At 37.4% G+C, this 25,936-nt stretch overlaps 1 protein-coding gene across 1 annotated transcript; it reads right to left on the reverse strand.

The window, feature by feature from the left end:
• Positions 1-9,303: 9,303 nt before the first annotated feature.
• On the reverse strand, positions 9,304-9,873 carry LOC140015153 (uncharacterized). The gene has a single exon (XM_072067051.1). The coding sequence runs from the start codon at positions 9,871-9,873 to the stop codon at positions 9,304-9,306; it is 570 nt and encodes a 189-aa protein (XP_071923152.1).
• Positions 9,874-25,936: the final 16,063 nt, after the last annotated feature.

Below are 25,936 nucleotides of genomic sequence, written 5' to 3' on the forward strand. Positions count from 1 at the left end.
CGAGGATACAATAAATTTGAAAAATTGGAGACTTGCACATTAGTCTTGAAATAGGTATTTTTATGTTTAAGTACTCAATTATTAGTTAGTGATACTATCGTTATTAGAATTTCTTGAAAATTCCGCTTTATCGCGCAAAAATCGGAAGTACGCGTTTTTACGCGCGCAATTAATGGAGGGGCTTAAGACCTTTATTTTGGGACTATTAAGAGTGAATAATAATAAAATGATTGGAAGTGCATTAGAGGTTTAGTGCACAAGTGAAACAAACCCGAGAGAAATCGAACACGAAAACCGCGCGCGCGACTAGTAAGAGTTGACTTTTTGCACACTACCTAAAGCTACTATTCCATTCTTTCTCCCCAAGTTTTAGCACACAAAACCCTTCTCTCTCTCACATTGCATCAGCCGACCAGCCACAAGAAAGAAAAGAAGAGAAGAAAGCTCTTCATCCATCTTGCTCATTCTTGCTCCAAATCATCTCCCACTTTGCAACTAACCACAAAACCACTTGGAGATTCACTTGAGCTTGGAAGGAAGCTTCATCTTGGCGGTTTTTCTTGGGGGTTTTAGTGGTAAAAATTTCTGGTTTGTCTCAAAAACTAGGAGGTAATCATCTAATCTTCTAGTCTTGGTTTTAGTGGATGGATCTTTGATATGAAGCTTGTAGCTTCATGTGGGTGTTGTTATTTGGATGAAAATTTTGTGTGTGGGCTCTATGAACTCCCACTATGACTTGATGGACTGATTTGTGGTGTTTTGATGTTATTAATGTTGGTTTAGTGCTTAAATTAGTAGAAATGAGTGATATTATGGATGAAAGCTAAAAGGGAGTGAAGATGGAAAACTTTCTATTTCTGCCCCTGTAAATGTCCGTGACCCTTAGAGCAAAATTTTGTGGTTCTATTGACTTGTTTATGATGTATACATGTTGTGTGGGTGGTGTAGAAAGTTTCATCGAAAAATTTCATGATTTAGTTGGCCAAATGATGTGTTTTCGGAAGTCAGCAAAAACTGGAAATTTTCCCGTAACTGCTCTGGCAGTGTTTTTGTTTTGGCTATAACTTTTTACTCCGACATCAAAATTGAGTGTCGTTTACGGCACTGGAAACTAGACATTCCCAGTTTTCCAACGGTATAAAATGCACATCCTGGTTCCACCTGAGTAGTCCATACCAATCGTTTGAACATGACTGTCCTGTTTCACATCTACACTGGGAGCTCTGTTTTGAGCAGCGAATTGATGCTCAAATATGAGCTAGCTGTGGACAGATTTTGAAAATGATTCCTTCTAAGAAATTGTATCCTTATGAATTTAGTTTTCAACGCCACCAACCACGCTCAATTCTGAGTTGAATTGAATGAATTATGGCCAAATTACAGACCTGCATCATTGCTTGAAGACCCTCATTTTGGACTGATCAATGGCCTATCTTGTTTGGGACTTGTTATTTTGAAAATTTTGGTGTCAATCACTTACCAAATGTATATTAGATGTTTCTCAGACTTTTGTTTCATAAATGGACCAGATTTGAATCGTTTTCATTGGGCAAAATGTTTGAAAAGGAAGAAGGAAACAAAAGACAGATTGGTCTTGGGATTTTCTTGAACTTTGGTAGTTTAGTTTACTACCTTTCCGTGTGAATTTTCAAATGAAATTTGGTAGAGGAGTAGTCCTCATATGGAAGTTGAATTGTACCAATTTTGGTGTCAATCTAAGACCATTTCGATATACAAATGATGTCCCAAAGTTGCTCTTCGAATCTGGAAAATTTTCCTTTTCTCTTGGCCGAATGGTCAAATCTGATTTGGGAAGTTATATTTCGAAAACCTTGATGTCAATTACTTCTAAATTACTTATTGGATGTTTATGGAACATTAGTTTTAATATTTGAATTAATTGAAGTTGATGGTGTGGAACAAAGCTTTTAAAAAGGAAAATTGAAGTACAAGGCAGAATTGCCTTGGAAATTCTTGGAACTTTAGTGGCTTTGTTAACTGACTTTTCGAACGAATTTTTATATGAAAATTGACAGAGGAATAGCCCTTATATGGTAGAGTAATACTACCAAATTTTGTGTCATTCAGAGTCTATTTCAATGTCCAACTGAAGTCCCAAAGTTCATGTTTCAAATCTGAAAATTCTTGATCAATGACGAATTTTTGGTCAACTTTGAGCTGCTATATCTTGGCGCTCAAAAGTTCGATTCTTATTCCATTTGTTTTGTTTTAAATTTTGATTGCAACTCTAATTGAGTTCCAAATTTCGGAGGCTAGTTCGCATTGTGTGAATTTTGCCAAATTTTCAAAATTTACACAAAACCAACCCGAATCTGTCTTGGGAGTCCAAGTCAGCCAGTTTAAGCCAAAATTTGAGTGTCTTCCATTTTGAATCTTAGAAAAGTGTTTTCTGGGAACTTTTAGTATTTTGGAAATAGTTTCCAACGTTATCAAGTTTTTTAATTTTGGACCTACGGAGTGTAAGATATGATTTTTCTAAGTTTGACACACAAAACTGAAATTTGCCAATTTCTTAGAAAATGAAATTTTGGAAACTTGACTTCTTTTCTCGATATCGACTGAACGTTTTGAACTCGATTTCATGGAAATACTAGTCTCTCTCTTTGGACTTTAAAACTTCACTCGTGAACCTCAAGTTAAGGGAATTGAAACTCTCTTTTAGGACTTTGATTTAGTCTAGATGAGTGTACATCCCTTCTTGGTAAATGCATGATTGTGAGTGAAGTTGATTATTGTTTGATCAAGCGCTCAAGGGGACCTTCAAGAGGAACTCGGAGCGGACGCCTAAACACTTGTTTGAGCACTTACTCATTTATTTTGACTAGATGAGTGTTCCATATAGGAGTACGTAATCTGAATAAGTCTATGACATGCTTATTCCATGATCATTAAGTGTTAAGTATTTACCACACTCATGCATATTTAAATAAGGTATATTTGAATTACTCAACATGAAATACTTGAATTGCATATTTACGTGAAGTGTTTAAATGATTAATTATGCTATGGCTACATAAGTCGGCTGGAGTGAATCTCCTCGACTCTTAAGTGGTAAAAGTGGGAAATGGCCAATGGCGGCCTATTAAAATGGCAAATATCTGCCAATTAACCGTAATTACTTACCATTAACCATTAACCGTTAACCGTAATTACTTACCGTTTACCAACCTACTTGATTACCTACCTACGTGATTACCTGCTTACTTGATTACCTGACTACTTGATTACCTGTTTACTTGATTACCGTAAATTACATGTCCATATGAAATTACAGCATATTGCTTACGTGTTTACGTGTTAGATGTTACTGATAATTGCTCATATGAAATTGTCCACCATTTTGAGGCGAGTGTGTACTTTATCTCACTCGACCTACTAAAATGATAAATTTTTATCGTACACCAATTTACTTGATTACTTGTGCATGTTGTATGCTCTAAACTGAACTGGGCTCTGCCTTTGGTTACTGACCTACTCGAACCAGGACTGGGCTCGGTCGGGTAGGTTGGAACCCTGAGACACCGTTTCGGTATACTCGAGTACTACTACTGGAGGGATAAGGTGATGGCCAGACAAACCGAGGGGTTCTGAAGTTATAAGGTGCAGTTGACCGAAATGGTTCCACTGGAACACCGTATCCTTCAATGTGTGTTTATTTTGCATAATGATAACTGTTTCATGCTAATGTGCCAACGTGCAACCCATGAGCCATACCTGTGATATGTTTAAATTACTCGTAACATGATAATTGTCTCATGTTAATGTGCCAATGTGCAATCGTAAACCATATATGTATCATGCCTAACTTGTTTGATTTATTAGAACTGTTAAAGTATTTTGGAACTTCACTGGGATGTGTAGCTCATTCCACATTTTTGTTTTTCTTAACAGGGTTCGAGACCAAGAGTGCTCGTGAATAGTACTAGATTATTTTCTTTTGAAGATTTTAAGTTGTATTATAGCTGATGGCTATAGTACATATTCCGTTGGATTGTATTTAAGATTGAAAGCTAACTAATTGTAAGTGTGAGATATTTTGGAGTACTTTAATTATGTATTGAAGTTATTTGAAGCATTCCGAACTCTTGAATTGTGGATTGTAGTGAGTTCTGGCGAGAGTTGGGCAGGCGTCCCGCGGATACCTTTTGATTCGCCTTAGGGAGAAGTGGGGGCGTCACATCCCCTCTCTCCCTCTCCTCCCTCTCCCCTCCCCGGCCACCCTCCCCCTTCCCCTGGCTGCAATTTGGTCGCGCGACCAGATCACGGAGGAGTCGTATGAGGCACAAGGAGATGGGAATAAGGACTGCCTTGGACAATTACCGAATGGGCTTCAAGCACCCAAACCACGCTCAGGAGAAAGGCGATGGGGGGAGTACGAGAGAAGAATGGTCGGGTGAGCACGGTTCAACCCGTCCTTGGCCTCGAGGAGTGGTGAGCAGGCCGCAATACATCTCCATCACCATTCTTCCCTGGGGGCACTTCGTTCTAAAAAGAGGAGGAGGGGGGAGAGGGAGATGGAGAAGAGGGGAGAGAAAAAGCAAAAAAAAAAAGAAAAAAGAAAAAACCATGGCTGCTGGTTCTCTGGCTTCGGGAGGGAAAGGGGGAAAGTGAAGGGGAGTAGAGAGGGAGAGGGGAGTAGAGAGGGAGAGGGAGAGGGAGAGGGAAAAGAGGGGAAGAGAAAAAGAAAAAAAAATTGGCTTGACCATGGCTGCTGGGTCTTCAAAGCTAGAGGCAAAGGTGGCAGGGGAGGGAGAAGGAAGAAGAAGAAGAAGAAGAGAGGAAAGAAAAGAAAAATGAAAGAAGGAAAAAAAAAATTGGACCATTTGCTGGTTCTTCAATGTCGGAGGCAGAGGTGATGGGGGAGGGAAGGAGAAGGGGGAAGGAAGAAAAAGAAGAAGAAGAGAGGAAATAAAAGATAAAGGAAAGAAAGAAAAAAAGAAAAGGAAAAAAAAAAGTTTTTCATGTTAAAAAATTTTTTCAAAAACTTCTGCAGTGCACTACAGTAAAGTTTTAGATAAACTTTCAAAAAACTCAGGTTCCAAACGGAGCCATAGTTTTGTTAATTTTTTTTTAGGAAAGTATAAGTTTTGTTAATTTATGCACAAATGAGTGTTTAGTGTGTACTAAACAATGCACCATATGCAACAATTAGTAGAAATGATATTTTAAACTAAAAAGTCGACATTATGTTTTTATGAGTATCATTTTAGGTGGCATTTTTAATAAACCGAATACTTGTTCAGGCTCTATTCATGGAGTTCGAATTTCGTCCGGATTATTAAATAAACTTGAGCTACATATAAAAATAGAGTTCCAATTTGTTTAATTTTTAAATAAACTTAAAATATAGTTCAAAATTGATTCTTTAATTGATATGGATATTGGAATTGAATCAAGTGTGGCTTTGGCTCGATAGACCTAACGAGTCTAATGTTCGACCTCAAATTTGAGTCCTATAGTCATTTACCTTTATTTATTTTTTGAGTAATACAAAATTTAGAACAAATGTAATTATATCAGCTTTGTGTTCAAAATAAATAATACTAACATTATATTTTTTGTGAAAATACAAGTGTATAAACATATATTTGACAATATACATGGTTTGTTGAACTTATATTTGCTTATTATTTATAATTATATATGTGTTCACAAATCATTTCGCAAAAAGATTTATTTTTTACTCCATTACTAGAGGCTAATTGTGTGTATGAATACGATTTATTTAGTACACCATCATACCTTTTTCGTACTCAAACAATCATGTGTTGCAAACGGTTTGAATCATTATAAGAACTACTTGCAAGCTAGTGATTCTCACAAAATTTTCACATTTGCTTTGGGGAAGGAAGAATGTTTATGTCACTCCCATATTTGTTATTAATAATTTCACTATCTTTTTTATCATATCAAGAGAATGAAATACCTCTGTCGCCCTTTCTTTCTTATCAAATTGACCTACCATATTTGCTTTTACATTCCAAAATCAATTAGCCATTCTATTATATATAGAAATGGAAGACAAGGGAGCTGAAAATTTTGGTAGGAAATGAGGGAGAGGGAGTCGGCCAAGAGGAGGGGAAGAAGAAAGGGTTTTGGGTGGTAGTTGGTGATTTGATGGAGTGAAAAGGAAGAATGATATAAAGGTGTCTTGGTACCCAAAAGTCAACAATTGAATAGTGAGCAATTAGTGCTCCTAATTGAGATTAATTTAACTCACTCACCTGCTCAGTTAACTTTTCTTAGTCTACTATTAATCATTCTTAATTGTCCAAAATTAATGTATTCTCGGATCAAATTTGCCTCGTAAAACGTGCATTCGCTATTTCTGGCTAAACGAGCCGCAAAAAAATTAAATTCGCTAACGAAACGTTTTAAAAATATAAATGTGACATTGTTCCATACAAATGGATTTAAAATGGATGAAATAAATTATTCGGAGTAAACGGATAAATAAAAAATTAAATAAGCCAATAAAATAAAATAAAAGTAAGTAAAATAAAAATTCGGGTCCTCACATCCTTCCCCTCTTAAAAGAATTTCGTCCTCGAAATTCATACCTTGATTCAAAAACAACTTTGGATATTTCTTCCGGATCTCCTTTTCTACTTCCCAAGTTGCTTCCTCCATTCCATGATTTCTTCATAAGACCTTGACTAGCGGGATTTGCTTACGTCTTAACTCCTTCACTTTTCGATCTACAAGCTTTACCGGCCGTTCTTTATAGGACAAATTCTCATCAATCTCTACTTCTTCCGGTCGTAACACATGGGACAGGTCGGGATGATATTTTTAAGCATGGAGACATGGAAGACATTATGAATCCTGGACAAACTCAAAGGCAATTCCAACTTGTAAGCTACACTTCCTACGCGTTGTATAACCTTATAGGGTCCCATAAATTTCGGTTGTAACTTCTTCCCTTTTTCCGCTATTAGACTTGCTTTAAAGAGTGTAATTTTAAGAAATACTTTATCTCCAATCTCGAACTCCAAATCTTTCCTCCGATTATCCGCATAGCTCTTTTGGCGGCTTTGAGCCGTTCGAATCCTCTGACATATCAGTTTCACCTTCTCATAAGTTTCCTCAACCCAAGGTACAGTAGTCGGGTCCAAAATCTTCTTTTCTCCAACTTCATCCCAATGAATCGGAGATCGACACTTTCGACCATAAAGAGCTTCGTAAGGAGCCATTTGTATTGAAGAATGAAAACTATTGTTATAAGCAAATTCCACCAACGTAAGGTACTGACTCCAATTTTTTCCAAAGTCCATAATACACGACCTCAACATATCCTCTAGGGTTTGGATTGTCCTTTCCGATTGTCTATCAGTCTGCGGGTGGCAAGTGGTACTAAAATTCAACTTAGTCCCTAGATTCTCTTGCATCTTTTGCCAAAATTGAGATACAAATCTAGGGTCCCGATCTGAAACTATACTCACCGGTATCCAATGCAATCTTATAATTTCATCCAAGTACAACTTAGCTAACTTCTCCAAGGAGTACTTCATACTAATCGGCAGAAAGTGAGCAGATTTGGTCAATCGATCCACTATTACCCAAATAGCATCGTGCCCTCTCTGAGTCCTTGGTAGCCCTGATACGAAGTCCATTGTGATATTTTCCTACTTCCACTCATGTATCTCCAACGGCTGTAATAATCCAAATGGTTTCTGATACTCGGACTTAACCTGCAGGCAAGTGAGACAAGTTCGAACAAATTGAGCAATTTCTCTCTTCATATTCTCCCACTAATAAAGGTTTTTCAAGTTTTGATACATCTTATTACCTCCAGGGTGCACCATATACTTAGAACGGTGAGTTTCGTCCAAAATTTCCTTCTTTAGACCTTCATCCTTGGGTACCACTAGGCAATTTCTAAATTTTAACACTTCATCAATCCCCAAATTGAAATCAGACTTTTCCCCTTTTTGAACTTTCTCAACCCATTTTTGCTCTTCAGGGTCTCCTTTTTGAACTTCTTTGATTCGATCTAAAACGGTAGATTTCACAGTAATATTCCCAAAGATTATCCTCTATGGCTCAAGACGCAGATTCCAAACACTAACTTCTTCTAACATGTGCCATTCTCTCATCATTAAATTGGCTACTTGCATCTTACGACTTAGGGCATTCGCCACTACATTAGCTTTTCCAGGGTGATAGTTAAGCGAACAGTCATAATCCTCCAAAAATTTTACCCATCTACGTTGCCTCAAATTTAACTCCTTCTGAGAGAATAAATATTTGAGACTCTTGTAATCCGTGAAAACCTCGAAAGTCGCTCCATATAAATAATGTCTCCACTTTTTCAGGGCAAACACTACTGCCGCTAACTCTAAGTCATGGATCGGATAATTCCGTTCATGAGGTTTCAACTTACGAGAGGCATACGCAATCACTTTTCCACTTTGCATTAATACACACCCTAAATCATCCTTTGAAACATCTGACCACAAAATCATCTCCTTCGCTCGGCAATGCTAACACAGGTGCCTCGGTCAAACACTTTTACAACTCTTGAAACCCTTCCTCGCATTTAGAATCCCAAATGAACTTACCATGCTTCTTAGTCAACTCAGTTTTGCAATCTTAGAAAAGTTCTTGATAAATCGACGGTAATATCCGGTTAACCCTAAGAAACTCCGAACTTTGGTAGGGTTTTCTGGTCGTTTCCACTTAGAAACAGTTTCTACCTTAGTTGGATCCACAGTAATCCCTTCCTTGGAGATTATATGACCTAAAAATGCTACTTCTTTCAACCAAAACTCACATTTATTGAACTTAGCAAAAAAGTTGGTGCTTTCTCAGGGTTTGCAAAACTATTCTCAAGTGCTGTTTATGATCTTCTCGAGACTTAGAGTACACTAATATGTCATCAATGAATACCACCACAAATTGATCCAAATACGGCTTAAAAATTCGATGCATCAAATCCATAAACGCTGCTGGCGTATTAATTAACCCAAAGGAAATTACTGCAAATTCAAAGTGCCCATATCTTGAATTGAAAGCGGTCGTAGGTACATCAACTTCTAGAATCCTCAATTGGTAATATCCTTGTCTCAAATCTAACTTGAAAAATACCACTGCCCCTTGCAACTGATCAAATAGTTCATCTATGTGAGGCAGAGGGTATTTGTTCTTAATGGTTACATCATTCAAGTCTCGATAGTCTATGTATAGTTTCAAACTCCCATCTTTCTTCTTAACGAAGAGCACTGGAGTTCCCCATGGTGAGTCACTTTCTCTGATAAAATCTTTTCCTGATAAATCTTGTAATTACAATTTCAATTCCTTTAATTCATCTGGAGCCATCCTGTAAGGTGTCTTAGAGATAGGGGTCGTCCCCAAAACCACATCAATCTTAAACACTATTTCCCTTTCCGAAGATAACGTCTCTAATTTCTCGGGAAAGACGTCGGGAAACTCTTTCATTACCGGCATGTTTTCCAGCTTTACCTTATCCCCAGGTGTATTGATAAGAAAGGCTAGATATCCTTTACCTCCACTACTCAACAATTTCCTACCTCGAATCCCTGAGATTAAAGCAGACGATGCTAGTCTACCCCTCACATCTAATTTCAAAATTGCTTCCCTAGGAATGTGTAACTCTACTAGTTTCATCTTACAATCCAATTGAGTATGGTATCGACCTAACCAATCCATCCCAAGTATCACATCATATCTCTTAATTGCTAGACTCATTAAATCCGCCAACAATCTTCTCTCACCAACCCAAATCTCACAATTCCTATAAACTTTATTAGCAATCAGGCATTGGTTCTCCGTAGGAGTCTTAACTTCTAAATCAAAAGGCAAGAAATCACACTTTACATCTACACCCTTCATAATGTTAGGATCTACGAAAGAATGGGTTGCCTCGGGATCAATTAAAACTCTAGTTAGGCGATGAAAAATGGGAATCGTACCTTCCACCACTTTAGTTGGAGTAGAGATTTGCTGATTGTTTAAGGCGTCAACCCTAGCTAGCACTTTTGGTCGGCTCCCTCCGGCACTTGACTGCTTTGAAGCAGACCCAGCAGGCTGTTGGGTATTTCCTCCTTCCTTGGAGGCATTAGGGTAACTCGAAATCCGGTGCTCGGCATTACCACAAATTAGACATTTTTCTTACTTTCTCTAGCACTCGGTCTCAGTGTGGTTAGGCTTGTTACAATATCCACAAATCACATGTGGGGTCATGGACTGACTAGTTTGAAAACTCCCTTTTTACTGATCTCGTCCACCCTGATTTCCTTTTGGCAGGGCTCTCCTTGATGGAGCTCTTACTAGTTTTCCAGGCGTTCTCATTCCTCCAACCCCTTTTCGCATCTTAAGAGGTTGGGTAGATTTCTCGGACGATTCAGGGGTGTTATTTGGGTTACCCCTCTTTTTAGCGTGAAAAACTCTAGATTGGGATTTACCATTTTCTACCCTCTGTGCCTTCTCCAAGGCATCTGTGAAAGTTGTGATCTGGGCGGTTTCTAGGAATTCTTGGATTTCTACATTTAATCCCTGAATAAACCTCCTTATCCTTTTTCACTCGGTGACCACAAGCTCAGGGGCAAATTTCGAAAGTTTAGTGAACCGCTCCTCATACTCGGCCACATTTAGTAACCCTTGTTTCAACTTTATAAAATTATTCTCCCTCTTTTCTTGTATCATAGGCGGAAGGAATTTGGAATTGAACTCCCTTTCAAAGTTTGCCCAAGTCCATGGAGTTTGTTCTCTTTTCCACTTTGCCCTAACAACGTTCCACCACAAGCGGGTTGCTCCCTCAAACTGAAAAACGGCGAAATTCACTTGCCTTTCCTCGGTTAGTTTAAAGCAGCAAAAATCTCCACCATCCTTTCAAACCAACTCTCCTCTACCTCGGGATCAGATCCTCCATGAAAGTTAGGTGGGGCGAACTTCAAGAAGCGCTCTAAAGCTCTATCCTCACCCCGCTCTTGGTTCTTAGGTTGGTTAATTGGCTCAGGGCCTTAGCGCTCAGCTAAACGCTCGAGAACATCGGTTATGCGGTTAAGGGCCGTAACCACTTAGTCACCCTCTTCGTTTCTACGATTTTGGTTTGGACCAGTTGCAGATCCCTCACCTCTCTTGAGAGTGCGGGGTTGCCGAAACTCACGCCCATGACCCCTTCCACGTCCTCGTTGATCCATATAGCAAGATTCTAAGCGCATAATTAAAATAGAAAAAAATTAAGCGTAGAAATTTAAAACCATGTACAAGTTGCAAGAACACTTTAAAACCAAAGCGTAGATCTTTACATAGACTAGAAGTCATGTCACATGTTAAGAGTGCATCCAATGAGTCAATAATATCAAATACAAGACATAGGCATCCAAGCGCCTCTAAAGATTGGGGTACATGCACAAAATCCAAAAGGTCTCATAGCGAGATTCACCTCTTCTAAGTCCTGAACAAACGTCAAAAGATCAAGAGGTCTCTAATACAGGTGGACCGAACTAGAAGATCCTACAACCTCAGAAGGGTCCTCATCGGGATCCTCTTCCATCGGCTCCACCTCCACCTCCACAGCAGGTGCAGTCTCTCCAGGTACATCCCCAAGCAAAGCCTCCTCTATACGGTCGGCCATGGCTCCACACTCGGCCATGATACCATCCACACGGTTCCCTGCCTCCTGGACAATCCAGATAAGGCGCCTCTCGATTTCCTGAAACTGTGCATGGGAGGTGTCAACCCTTTGACACTCCTCAAGTACTCTAGCCTCTAACTCCTGGATTCGGATAGCCTGGGCCTCCTTAGTGGCCTCCATCTCCTCTCTCTCGGCTGGTGTGATCCTAAGGTCACGAACCAACTGCCTCCGCTCCTCGACTACCTCTAACATCAAGCGGTTAGGGTAGGAGAATCTCGCTCGGCATGGGCACGACCTACCCCTCCTAACAGGTGATTATCGCAGAAGGGGTCCACCTCCAACTAGGCGATACGGGATCACGGGGAGAGGTCCCTCAACCCTATCATCATCACTGTTGCTGTCCATACCCTACAAATAACCCACAACTAAAGGTTAGGTCCTTACATTCACTGATACCATTTAAGAATTTAACTTAAGGTCTATCATGGATTTCTATGACCAAAAGTTCACGACTAAGAACTCCTAACCCTATTCCAGGTATTTCAAACCTCGCTCTGATACCAACTGTGACGCCCCCACCTCTCCCTAGGGTATCAGCAGGACACCTGCTCAACTTTCGTCAGGACTCACGCACTCGTTCAAACTTAATATAGAGCCACAAAACAACCATCGACTTAATTAAGAAGTACTTCGAATACACAAGCCACAACTTCTAAAATAAAAGTTATGATTACAATCCACCAATCAACAATAACAAAATTACACTTTAAGAGCCACAAAAAGTTCATACAAAAGGTATACTAGCATCCACCAAGTCACTAGTCTAGAACCTTCAATCCACCTCCAAAGCCTATTAAGGAAAACAAACTTAAAGGCATGAGCGAACGCTCAGTGAAGCCAAGAAAACAAACAAGCAAGCAAGTAACACCAATCAATCAATTAACGTGCTTGAAAGCAACTTTAAACATGACATTTCATTTAAGTGCACAAGTTGGAAATAAACACACAAGGAGGATACAGGAGCTCTCAGGAGTTATTTACACGTCTTGACCCATTAAGCCATTTGGGGTTGACTCTCCGTCAACTCAAGTAGTAATAGGACCGTAGTGCTCCACTTACTACCTCCATCCAACAACACCCACTCGGATCGTAACCAAACATTCATGTAGTGGCGATACTATTCGAGTATGCCTAGCGAGCTCTCAAAAGATCAAGCTATAATATTTCCCAAGGTTCTCCAAACTTCTCGACTAAGCTCTTGCCGGCTCGAGTTACAAGGTTAGCCAATGGGTTGGGGCGTCCCCACAAGCATGATTGATCGATGAGACAACGCTCCAATCGACTTAAAATCGTTCACAGCATTGAGTCGGGATGAGCGGTACCTCCCACCCAAATAGGGAGTGATACATCTAGTCGCTCAGTACTCACGAGTTAAAACATTTCAAGTACAAGTGAAGTCATATATTCATTTAACAAGTATCATTCAATCACAAGAAAGAGAGGATGAGGGCGATAAACTACACCCTTGCCTCGGCAAGTTCACGTATCATATAGCACTTATACAAATATCAATTTAATCACATTAGCATTGAACATGCACTTGACACTCATCACAAGTCAAGGGCAAAACAAGTGCAAAGCGAGAAGTTAGACGAGTTCTTCAGCGTCCTCGTGACCACCTGAGACATGCACATTCACGATTACCTAGATACTCGACCAAGGTTAATAAGAAAAATATTTTCTCGCTACCCACTCTCAAAGTCACAAGTTCGAGTCAAGTTAATAAGAGCCTTTCTCGCTAAATCATAGAAATAATGCTCACAGAGAGCTCAAAGGTCGTTTTTTATTCAAGTCGTGGTAAATAATCGCAATTCCAAAAGAAAGTACCATTTTCACTTTCGACACGAAAATCGAGAAAAAAGGGTTGATGGATTTCATCTCTTAAAACTTCAAACCTCATGTCCAAACTTTTGAATATAAAGAGCATTCACATTTTTCAAACTAATGGAGTCAAACTCATCTAAAACTCCACTCATTTTCATAGTAAATATCAAAGTTAAAGGTTCCAAGTTTCGAGTATAAAACTAGTGAAATTCTCCAAGAATTACTCTAGTCAAAACGCTCCCTTTCAGAGTTCAAACTCACAGGAATCGAGGGCATAAGGATAGGGGTTGAAGTGCATATCTCAAGTATGAAAAGGGGTACCATTAACCAAGAAAGTTAAACAACCAAGAAAACGCCTCAAAAGAGGTTTAATCCTTTGGAAACCAAGATTCAAAATGAAGATTTAAAATTCAAAGAGACCTTGTACCCAACCATGAAATTAAACTTAAAACGGACCAACAATCTCAAAGGAAGGTTGAAAGTGCTTAAAAGAGTACTTTGTTTGAAACAAGAAAATTTCCAGCTTAGTGCGACACTACTTAGAAAAATTGTATCTCGAGTTCCATAGGTCCAAAAATTGGAAACTTTATACCGTTGGAAACTAGAGTCGATGTACTAAAACTCTCTAGAAGACACTTTTCTTAGAATCCAATCCAAAATCATTTAAATTTTGGCTCAAACTCACTATTCCAGACAGGACAGAGCAAAACAGGCTTGCAATTTCAGTAATGTTTGGAAATTCGGAAAAATTCATAGAAATGGAATCAGCCCTTGAAATTTATACCACTAATAGAAATCCAAATCTAGTTTCAAATACAATAAACTGAACTCAATTCGGACCTTGCTACACCAAGATACAACAGTTCTACGAAAACTGATTTTTGGAACCTGTTTACGAAATTTCTGGTTCTGAAGTACTTGACAGAGTTTCAAAGTCTGATCATAAATAAAGCTACGCAACTCAAAATTTAGTGTGGTTTATGGTCTTGAAAACTGGATTCAAAATGCTACAATTGACTACAAAGAACTGTCTTAAAATTTGTTTTGAAAGATAGGTGAAATTAAGCTACAAACTGCAACCAGGCTTGTTTCTCGGATGAAAACAATGAGGATATTCAGTCATCTTTGCCGGTTCACTACGGCTCATAGGAAACGAATTTGGAGGTGCATTTATACCGACGAAAATTTCTCGGAGTCTAGTTTCGGATGCCACAAATAGCACCCGATTTCAACTCCCAGACAAAAAGTTATGGGCCAAAACGTGAACATTGATCGGGTCTCCTGATCAGAAAATTTTCCAAATTTCTTCCTCACTTTAACCCTATTTTAACTCAACCAATTGTAAAGCTTTTTGGGAGATATTTAACACACATAAACACCATCATATAACAAACATTATAGCACCAAAACAACAATAAAATTTGAAATTAACATGAGGGTTTCATCCAGCCAAAATTCGGACAGCATGCATCATCCATGCTTCTAGTATTCTTTTCCAACTTTCCACTAACACTAAGCCATAATTTCTCAAAATAAACATCAAATAAGCAAGTAAACACACAATAATCCTCAAGGCCTCTACCTATAAAGTCACCTCAAGTCCTCTACCTAGTGTCAAGGTTCTTGTGAACCAATCAACAACCGAACTAACTAAGTATAACTAACTAACTACTAATAGTTGAGAGGAAAAAGATGAGAACTTGGAGGATTACTTTTGCTTCCAAGAATGAAGAACAACCACTTGTATATAAGCTCTTAAATCACCAAAGTTTCTTCCTTGTTCAAGTCACCTTCCAAACTTGTATGAAGAACCAAGAAAAGAAGCAAATTTGGAGAGTCTTCTTGGAGGAAAATGGAAGACAAGGGAGCTGAAAGTTTTGGTAGGAAATGAGGGAGGGGGAGTCGGCCAAGAGGAGGGGAAGAAGAAAGGGTTTTGGGTAGTAGTTGGTGATTTGATGGAGTGAAAAGAAAGAATGACATAAAGCTGTCTTGGTACCCAAAAGTCAACAATTGAATAGTGAGCAATTAGTGCTCCTAATTGAGCTTAATTTAACTCACTCACCTCTAATCCCTCAGTTAACTTTTTTAAGTCTACTATTAATCATCCTTAATTCTCAAAAATTAATGTACTCTCAGATCAAATTTGCCTGGTAAAATGTGCATTCGCTATTTCTCTCTAAACGAGCTGCAGAAAAATTAAATGCGCTAACGAAACGTTTTAAAAATATAAATGAGACATTGTTCCGTGCAAATGGATTCAAAATGGATGAAATAAATTATTCGGAGTAAACAGATAAATAAATAATTAAAAAAACCAGTAAATTAAAATAAAAGTAAGTAAAATAAAAATTCGAGTCCTCACATATATATCCTTCTCAAGTTCCCGAGTGAGTAGCAAAACTAGATCCTACAATACTAGTACAAGATTTGTTAGTGTTCACAAAAAGCAAAAGTAAAAATCATCGAGACTGAAAAAGCCATCAAAAGAGATGTTATACTTTACATATGCAATGGATGATTGTGAATTTTTTTATGATCATGGTGTTATCTCATATACAAATACTAGGATGCAAAACAACGCTTTGCAAGGTGGAACACAAATGCGGATGCCCATAGAAGCATATCTATTATGGTCATAACTTATAAGTATGAACTATAGAAGCACAGCAAATTGGGAAACAGAAAGTGTATATTACCCTAGAGAGAGATAATAAAGATCAGTCTAGTCGTTACTGGAACAACAATTACTTAAATACGAAACATATGATGCCATGGGTACATAATTTCTATGTCATCTTGTCCAAAAACTAGAACAGCAAGCGAAGTATGGGATTGGGGTATGAATACAAGTATTTCTCCTATTTGAAGGTGGTGGTTAGTAACAAAGGTGTTCCAATTTTGGTGAAACCTAGTTTTTGTGATTCCAATGTTGTAGCTTCTAGAGCCACTAGTTAGAATGATGGATGGAGATCTAGATTTGTGCAATTGGTGATTAGCATATTTTGGAATTTTTTGTTGAAAAAAATGATCAAGATATAGCTAAATAGAGAAAATGCACAAGGAAATTTCAGTGATATAGCTTGTCTCATGTACCATACTGTATTTGTAGTTCAAAGAAAAAATTTGATAAAATGTGTTCCATGCCATAAGATCATGTGGGAAGAATCGATTGATTGATGAGGTGGTCTAACATATATTAACTTCATTGTTGATTTATTGAAATATGAACTTAAAATGAAGCAGAAAATAAGTTTCTTATTGGTTTGGTAAGTAGAAAATAAGTTTCCTTGAGAGTTAAAAGGTTGATAAGGGATCATGGGTAGGTGTAATGTCCATCATGTCAAGATAAGTTCCTGGTCTATTGAAAAAGCCATGACATCATAGATTGAATTGCCCTATTGTGAAAAAAAAATCATATCATTTGGATAAACATAGTTATAAAAATAGAAATTTTTCGATTCGTCTTTGAAATCGTGGTTCATGTTTTTTAAACTCTACCAAGCGAAACCATGCTAGACTGCTATAGTTTGTCCATCTCTAAAATTTTTAAATTTAAACATTTGTGTGGGAATCTCTTACAAGAAAAATGGATACTATAAATGTGAAATAGCATGGAAGAGCAATATTGATTAAGTAAAGACCAAAGAAGTTACCTATCTTTCTCTATTGGTGCAGAGTAGGATGTAACACCATGGCTATCCATCCAATATTCTGTGTATACAATGTAGTAACAAAGTTAGTGGATTAAATAGCCATAGTGGATGTAACTTACAATGTTGAAGAAAAGAATAGGCACTTGCTTGTTTCTACAAATGCCATTGAAGATATATGGATAATATTATATAGCCATTGTTTAAGCGATCCGATTAAGTATAATAATGGTTCACCAATGTACTTAAGCATCATGGGTAGGCCTCCATAAAGTTTTTCTTAATGCAATACGATGTTCTTCCATTACTATGCTTTGTGGCAGTTGCTGCACGAACTCTGTCGTTTGTAAAGGTCTGAAAGTAGAATTTGATCTTTTTATCCTTGTGAACTGCATCCCATAATTTGAGAGGATTTTTGGGTCTATTCATGACTATGATTAAAAATTCATGGGGAAAAATGTGAACATAATAGGAATACTAACAAAGAAAAGATAGAAAAAACTACATCTGGATCTTTGTGGATGAAACATACTTGGATGATTTGGCTATGAATGATTCATGCAGAAACTTGGTATGCATATTAAAAAAAAATTACTAATTCTCTTGTTTAGCGGTAGTAGGCAAGTTAGAAAGCAAAACAACAGTTGGAGGTCAAAGACAAAAAAGGATAATCATATTCAAGAGAGAGAAATGAGCATGCAATTGTCAACCATCTTTAAATAAGAGGTAAGAAGCTCAAGCTATCGAAATAAATGCTAAAGCATTATGGTTAGAGAAAACTACTAAAGTTGGTAGGGGTTAAGTATAGACTTGAATGAGATATGTCTACATCTCAATAAATATGGCTAATATACCAGTATCTGTATGATAATAAAATGCTACAATAACACAATAAACTAGCGCAGACTAGCATTGAGAAGTCAAAAATTTAAATTCACCAACTAATAATATTAACAAGTAAAAGATTGCTAAGATGCAATGTCAGTTATAGAAATCCAGAAAAAAGTCTAGAACAATGTGAATAAGTTTAAAAGCTTACAAATCAAATCACAAAGATTAGAGTTCCTTAATATTTTGTAGATGCATCCAGTTCCCTAAGCACCAACAAAAGAGATAGCCATGTAGATTGCATCCTCTTCGGAATTAGAGAATCAAAGTTGCATTTTCACTTCTTCTTGGCTTTTTAGGTGGCACTTGTGTCATTTTCCTTGCCTGGATCCTCCTTAGCATTATTAGTTTCTTCAAACCTAGATTCCAAGTGAAGTCGCACCTTTAATGAAAAGCCTTCTTAGTCTAGCCAATTGGTTTATCTTAGAAAAAAATGCATGAAATAAGCATATAACAAGGAGAAGGTCTAGTAGCACCAGAGTGACCTGGGGTTGAAACTAAAGCGATGAAACAACTAGTATTTGTGCTACCGTTATACTCAAAGGAACATACAGTTGTATAACGCTAGTAATTGTCTCCATCTTTGGTATTTCGTGGTCTTAGTTGTGTTATAAACATCTTGGATTAGAGTTCTTCATGCAAGTTCTCTAGCGATAGTTTAATATTTTGCAAAAAGAAAGGAATTTCTAATTTATACATAGTCTCTTTATCTATTAACAAATGTTATATTGTTACTATAAGCACAATAATTGTGAGATACCTTTTTGTGATGATGAAATGCCTCTACTGCAATGTTCTTGAGCAAAGATTTTGCAAACTCTCCAAGTATTGATGCAGTGAGTGTGTCTGTCTTGTCAATGAGGTCAATGTCAAAGTAACATCTACTTGTAATAAAGGGAAAAGGCAAAATATTAGTAAACATGTGAAAATAAAGTAGTGATTAATTATTGAATAGGAAGAAAATTCTTTTATGATATAATTGCTTACCTTGGCATAGCTTTTTGTTTTTCATTGCAATGGTTGCAAATGTAAGTAGCATCAAAATCCACTGATATCATACAGTGGCACTTCACACAAGCTATGTAGTAATACTTGTGACGACCCCACTTCCCCCTAAGGCGAACCAGAGGGTTGGCGGGCCGTCTGCCTAACTCTCGCCAGGACTCACGCAAGCAATCTAGCCCAAACCCTTCCGAAAAATAACCTAAGCTATTACAACACCGTTTCCTTCCAAATAGACTGATAACTAAAACCTCATTAACTTCAAAGATAACAGCCTTTTTAAGATAGCCAATCGACGGCTCTTAAACACTTCACGCGTTACTTACAAGGATTAAAATCATACCATCCCAAATACATATAATTTCACACAACAAAAACATATACATCCCAGCCAAACGACAGAATTCACTACAAGAAAATTGTGTTTCTGTGACAGGCGAAAGTCGTCACTAAAAATTCAGAAGTCGTCACAAAAAGAATCAGTGACGACTTTTACTGCTGTCACAGAGCTGTCACTAGTTCTATGTCACAAAAGGGGGTCCATGTGACGACTTTCAACAGTCGTCACAAACGATTTTGCTTTTGTGATGACTCTTGTCGTCACTCATTGTTGTACATTGTGTGACGACTTTTATTGTCACTAAGCTGGCTAAATTCTTGTCATAATCAACCCTTGGAGTTGTCACATTATGCTTCCGTTCAGTGACGACTTTTGTTGTCATTGTTTTCCATCCATAAAAAGTGACCACTTTCTGGTGTCACTAGTGAAACTTGTTGGCAGTGACAACTTTTTTATTGTCATTTATTTTTTTTGTAAAAAGCAATAATCTAATGTTAATTGCGCAACATAGCTGCCAACAATCACAAAACGTTCATTGAGTAGCAATGAGAAAAAAAAAGCCAACATACGAAAAGAAAGCCAACATTCATTTCCAATAGAAGATCAACCCAAATACATATTTATATAAATGTTGCCTCAAATGAGTCATAAACCATGCACCATCCAAAATAAGCCATTCAGTTACAATACTAGTGATTTCCCATCCACAATAGAGAGTAGTAAAGTTCTATACAAAAATATGAGCACGATTCCCATCTAGAACAAAACATGAGCACGATAGGCCTTGTAGTCTTCAAATCAAAAACCATCTTCACAGCAATGACTGGCTTCTTCTTCTTGGGAATCGTGTTAGAACCTACACGTTACCAAAATTGAAGCAATGAGCACTAGTGTTAAAACTGGAACTACACTTCTAGATAGGCACCATATTATAAAAACTAATGTCACTCTAATTTGAAATTATAGCAATCTAAGTAAATTGCTTAACACAAAAATAAAGTGAAATTATAGCAAATAAGACATTGAATGTATATTCTGTGAAATATAGAATAACAATACAAACACAATAAATATCTGCATGTTCACAAATATATATGCAATAACAATAACAATAACAACAACAAAATCCTAAAATCATTGAGAGCCTAGATGATCGTGAACCACACAGTATATCAAGAAAAAAAAACACACACACACACACAATCACAGGTGCCTCTTTTTCCTTAGCACAAAAAAAAAATTCTGATACAGAAAAATTTAGATGAGTTCGACAAAGAAAAAAGTGGAATACATCCCAAAGTGAAAAACCATCTCAAAAGGGGAACTCACGAAACCTAACTGTTGCCTCAATGAGACTTGCCAAATTAATTTAAAAGGAAAAATATTTCAACTAGCCGCAAAGTTATGTTTCAAGAAGCCACATAGGCATACTCCCGCCTGAGAGCCACAAAGTTATGTTTGAAGTAGAAGGCAACTGCTCTTACCTTCAAGACATATTAAAGTGCAGAAAAAGCAAAGTGTACATATGCCACATATAATAACTTTGACTGTCTTTAGCAATTAAGAGATGAAATAGCTATGCTAAAAATATTTGTAGATAAATTATACTTCCACTTGGAGCAGTAGATGCAATATAACGCATTTTGAGAGATGACAGGACAAAGGAACCTAAACCAATCCCATCTATTACATCTCAATGTGCTTTGACTGCCAGTGTCATGATCAGCAGCTCAGGGTAAATTAGTATACAAAAATGTTTCCATGGTAGTAAGGTACAGGAGTAACAGGACAACCTCTGTCCAGGTGCATCCATTAGTTTTGCAGCTGGATAGGCATAATCAATGAGATCAACAGAACACAAAGCTCAGAAGGTGCATTTACAAAGACATGCATGTTATTTCAATCTATTACTGAACTTTGCAACCATATATCCTTTTGATCTGTGTCTAAGGGGCTAAAATTACAAAAAGTAGAGAGATTGAAGCGAAGTGAAATTCAAGGCATAGACTAAGAATGAAACATTAATTCCAGAGAACTGGTTTGTCAAGATTGTAAAAATGTTCTTACGGTATAGCCCCTTCAAATATGGATGCTGACCACGATTAAGCTCAGTTACCACCTCCAGCTGGGGATTGATCTCTTTAAATGCTGGCAAATGAGATTCCATGAAAGCCCTGGTGTGTTACGGACATGGTTAGTCCTTTCATTGCGCTAGAAGACGACAGGAATCTACAACTTTTTATTTCATACTCTCTCCCATTTAGATTAAAGAGAATTGTCCTTCATCATTAAGATTATATTAATGATATTTTTCTTATCAAAATTGCTTTTCTTTTGGTGGAACTGTGCTTGTAAACTAGCAGATAACTAATCTAAAGCAGGGAAAACTCGCTTTTTATATAAGCTAAACAAATTGTATTATAAGACCACGTCCTGGACAGTCAAAATGCCATTCAAAAGCAGCAACAATGCCAAGTAGACTATAATTTAACCATTCCTTTAATACATATTTAAAAGATTCGACAGAAATAGTAGCATAGGAACTTGCACTGTCAAGTTGGAATTGGCCCAGATATACAGATTTTTGGAGTATGATTGAATTAGGGCCTGTGTCATATAAAGTGTCCTCTTACATAACAAGAAAAATGAGTGGACACAATTTAACATAGAGTTCCTGATATTGCCACAAGTAGGATTTCTAATGACTACCACATGTATTCAGTATTCAATGTTATCCCTTTTAACTTCTATAGTCCTCACAGTAATGGAAATTCGTAACCTACAAAACATTGTGGTAGCAGTCAATCTACATGCATTTAGATATGTTATCTATCCATTGCTCTGGTGAAAGAAATCCAGTACTATCTATACACTTGAAAATCACTTTGTATCATAAGATAACCAATGACATTGACCATACATATCAAATAAACATTCAACAACAAACGAAATGCAAAAGTAAGAATCTAAAATCACTAAAATTGACTTAAGATAATACATTGAGGAGCTATAATTGGAACATTCTCCTCAGAATAGGCTAATCTAAACTAAAGAGCTATCACACGGTCAAGAAGATAAATTTGTGATGTACAGATTTACCGATTCTCAGGTGATTGCTAGTAACTGGGATTTGAAAAGTATAAAGATCAAATTTTTGTCCTTTTGAGTATATTCTGCTATTTTCCTGTGGTTGAATCAACGACAAAATCATATCGTAAATGTAATCAAGTCAAGTCATTAAAGAAATTTGTACAGGCAAAAGTTCTGAATACAAGAGCAAGAAATGCAGAAGCAATTAAGAAAAGCATACCTGAGGCCTCTACTACTTCCACCCCAGTCACAATAGCTCACAATTTGTCCCCCCATTGTGCTGTCCCAATGTCGTGCAACATGTCATTTAAATCTTCAGTATCACTATCCTCCTCTCCATCCCCATGTTCAGTACTATCCCCACAATTTTGGTGTCGAAATTGTTCCCCATAGTGTATCCATCTTGTGTAGCTTTTACGAATGCCTTGAGTCAATAAATGATCCTCCACAACTGTTTTAGTTTGGTTACAAAAATTATTGCATTGTGTACATGGGCATGGGATTTTCTGATTTTCAACTTTTTGAGAATATGCAAACTTGAGGAAATTTTTTACTCCGAGTTCATAAGCCTTGTCCTTCCTATTGCTAATCTTCATCCAAGTTTTATCCATGTCCTAGATATAGACACATCAGCCTTTAGTACAAAATACTTTTCTAATATCAAACTAAAGAGAATACAAGTTTTTTATGAGACTTTCATGCAAAAGAAATGGAAGAAGATTTCGGCAAACTGAAGGTTTCGACAACACTAGCTGCAATTTTCATTTTCAATTGCGGATTCCTTATCAGATTGAATATCAAACCAGGCAATGAGACAAAACCAAGTAGCAGAAACATCACGAAACTCAGAGGCAGTCCTGATATGCTAATCAGATTTACAAGTTCATCAACCAGACTCAAATGCGTAAACTTGAGACAGGGATAGGGAAAGATAAAATGCAGCAATGAGCATTGAACGAATGCCCTGTTACAGCCTGCTGTTAGACCACTTGGGCATTTCAACAAACAGTAAACGAACATGAAAAATTCCAGCAATTCTTTGCTCAAATGAAGCCACGGTTGGCCCCAAAATCATCAGAAGTACAAGGGATTTCAAATTCAATCATGATATAACATGCGCATGCTAAAATTTGAACAATCAACGGGGCAATTGCAATAAACGAAGCCATGGCAGACATGCTTAGAGGACTTGGGAAGGAACTGAAATTCAAAGAAAAAGGGGCGACTTATAGTGCTCTTACTTGAGCGGTGGCGACGGCGATTATGACGAAGCCGAAGACGGTGAGTTGGAATTGGAAGATGACTAGGTCTGACTTCGTCCGAGAGCCTTCATCTAGTGTTACAGAGAACGGCAGCAGCCCAGGAGGTTGTGCGCGGTGTTGGCAATGGCAGACAGCAGCAGAACGGACGCGGACTGGTGGTGACCTGGTTCTTCCTCCTCTGTCCGTTGCCGCGTCTTTCTCTCCTGATCTTCCCGTCAGCCGCCACTCTTCCTTCACTCTATTTTTTTTTCTTTTCACGCTCAAGGCCTCCCTTCCAAGAACCCTAGCCGCTTCTCTGCTCTTCTGTTTCTCTTTTTCTCCTCTAAAACCTAGCTGCCCTTTCTCAGGCTTCCCCCTCAGCTTTTCTTGCTCACTTGTGCGCTGCCCTTTTTTTCTCCTCTATTTTGTTCTTTTTTTCTTGTTTTGTTCTTTTCCCTCTATTTTGTTCTACTGCCAAAGCCCTCCTCTATTTTCCTTCACCTGAGCTGGTGCTAAAGAGCTAGACGCGGTTGCGGGTCAATAGAGGGGAGAAAGGGCTATCGTCAGTGGTGAAGGAAATGCTGAAGAATGAATTATGGTGCTGGATAGCTAGCTCTTCAGCGGCTGATGGTGGTGGATAGCGGCGGACTTCAGCGGTTAACGGTGGTGAGCAGCATTTCGACGCGGTTGCGGGTCAATGGAGGGGAGAAAGGGTCATCGTCAGTGGTGAAGGAAAGGCTGAAGAATAAAGCTCAAGTTGCTGGGTAGCGGCGAACTTCAGCGGCTGATGGTGGTGGATTGCGGCCGACTTCAGCAGCTAACGGTGGCGAGCGGCATTTCGAATCTACGGGAAGGAAGGGTTAGTTCACCATAGGAAGGAAAGACTGAGAATGAAATTTGTCTAAGTGATGGAAGAGAGAAGCGGCGAGACTTTTGTTTGTGTGTGAACAACCAAAACGACGTCGTTTTGTAGAGATTTCAGCCACCCGCCTCGCGCCTCTTTCAGATTTCAGACTGGCGCTCTTTTTTTTTGGCATCTAAGCACGTCTTTGAGATTCCAGGATTCACGCCTTTTGCTTCATACATCTTTTTTCTTTTTTTTTAGCCAATTTTTTTTTCAGGTTTCTTTTTTCATACTTAATCTCTTTTTTTTTCCTTAATCTCATCTATAAATATCAAATAAATTATTTGATATTGGTTTCTTTTTTGTGCATGTATATATATGTGTGCTTGTTTGTGTCTATAGACATCTTTTTGGGTTTGGACAACTCAATATACAAATTATTTAAGAAATTACCTTACAATAAAACTTACACAATAAAACATGTTTCAAAAATTTAACATGCATAGAATCGCTTATATACAGTATATCACTTCTTACTCATGCTTATACTACTCTTTGTCTATTACTTAGTTTTTATAATAAATTAAAAGAAACATGTAATCAAATATTCTGTTAATTGTGTGGCAACTCTCAATCTTATTGCACAACAGATATTTTACTGAATAATTTTAATTTCGTATATACCCATTCCATATGAAAATAATTATTACTTATGATGTATTACACATTATACTAATCTTTCACAGTGCTAACATTAGACTACAAATTATATTCAATTACATTTTTTCAAATTATTTCAGTTATTGATTTTTGGGGGTTGTTATAAGGAATAATAAATTTTTATGCTCAGACATGTCTATTATGTCAACTTAGCAAAAATTACAAATATCTAAAAATAGTTTGTTATTATATCATTTGCATTTTGCTAATACGTAATGAATAGCGGCTAAATTATAAAATTAGGGTGTCATATCTTCGGTGCTTTTGCTCATATAAAAGAATTGGGGGCTAAATAATAAAATTAGGGTGCCATAGTAGAATTAGTGAAATTTGATGAAAATACTATAGAATTGCTTATATACAGTATAGCACTTCTTACTCATGCTTATCCTACCCTTTGTCTATTACTTAGTTTTTATAATAAATTAAAAGAAACATGTAATCAAATATTCTGTTAAATGTGTTACAACTCTCAATCTTATTGCACGACAGATATTTTACTGAATAATTTTAATTTCGTATATACCCATTCCATGTGAAAATAATTATTACTTATGATGTATTACACGTTATACTAATCTTTCACAGTGCTAACATTAGACTACAAATTATATTCAATTACACTTTTTCAAATTATTTCAGTTATTGATTTTTGGG

This window comes from Coffea arabica, chromosome 10e (assembly GCF_036785885.1).
Source record: "Coffea arabica cultivar ET-39 chromosome 10e, Coffea Arabica ET-39 HiFi, whole genome shotgun sequence".
Lineage (NCBI taxonomy): Eukaryota > Viridiplantae > Streptophyta > Magnoliopsida > Gentianales > Rubiaceae > Coffea > Coffea arabica.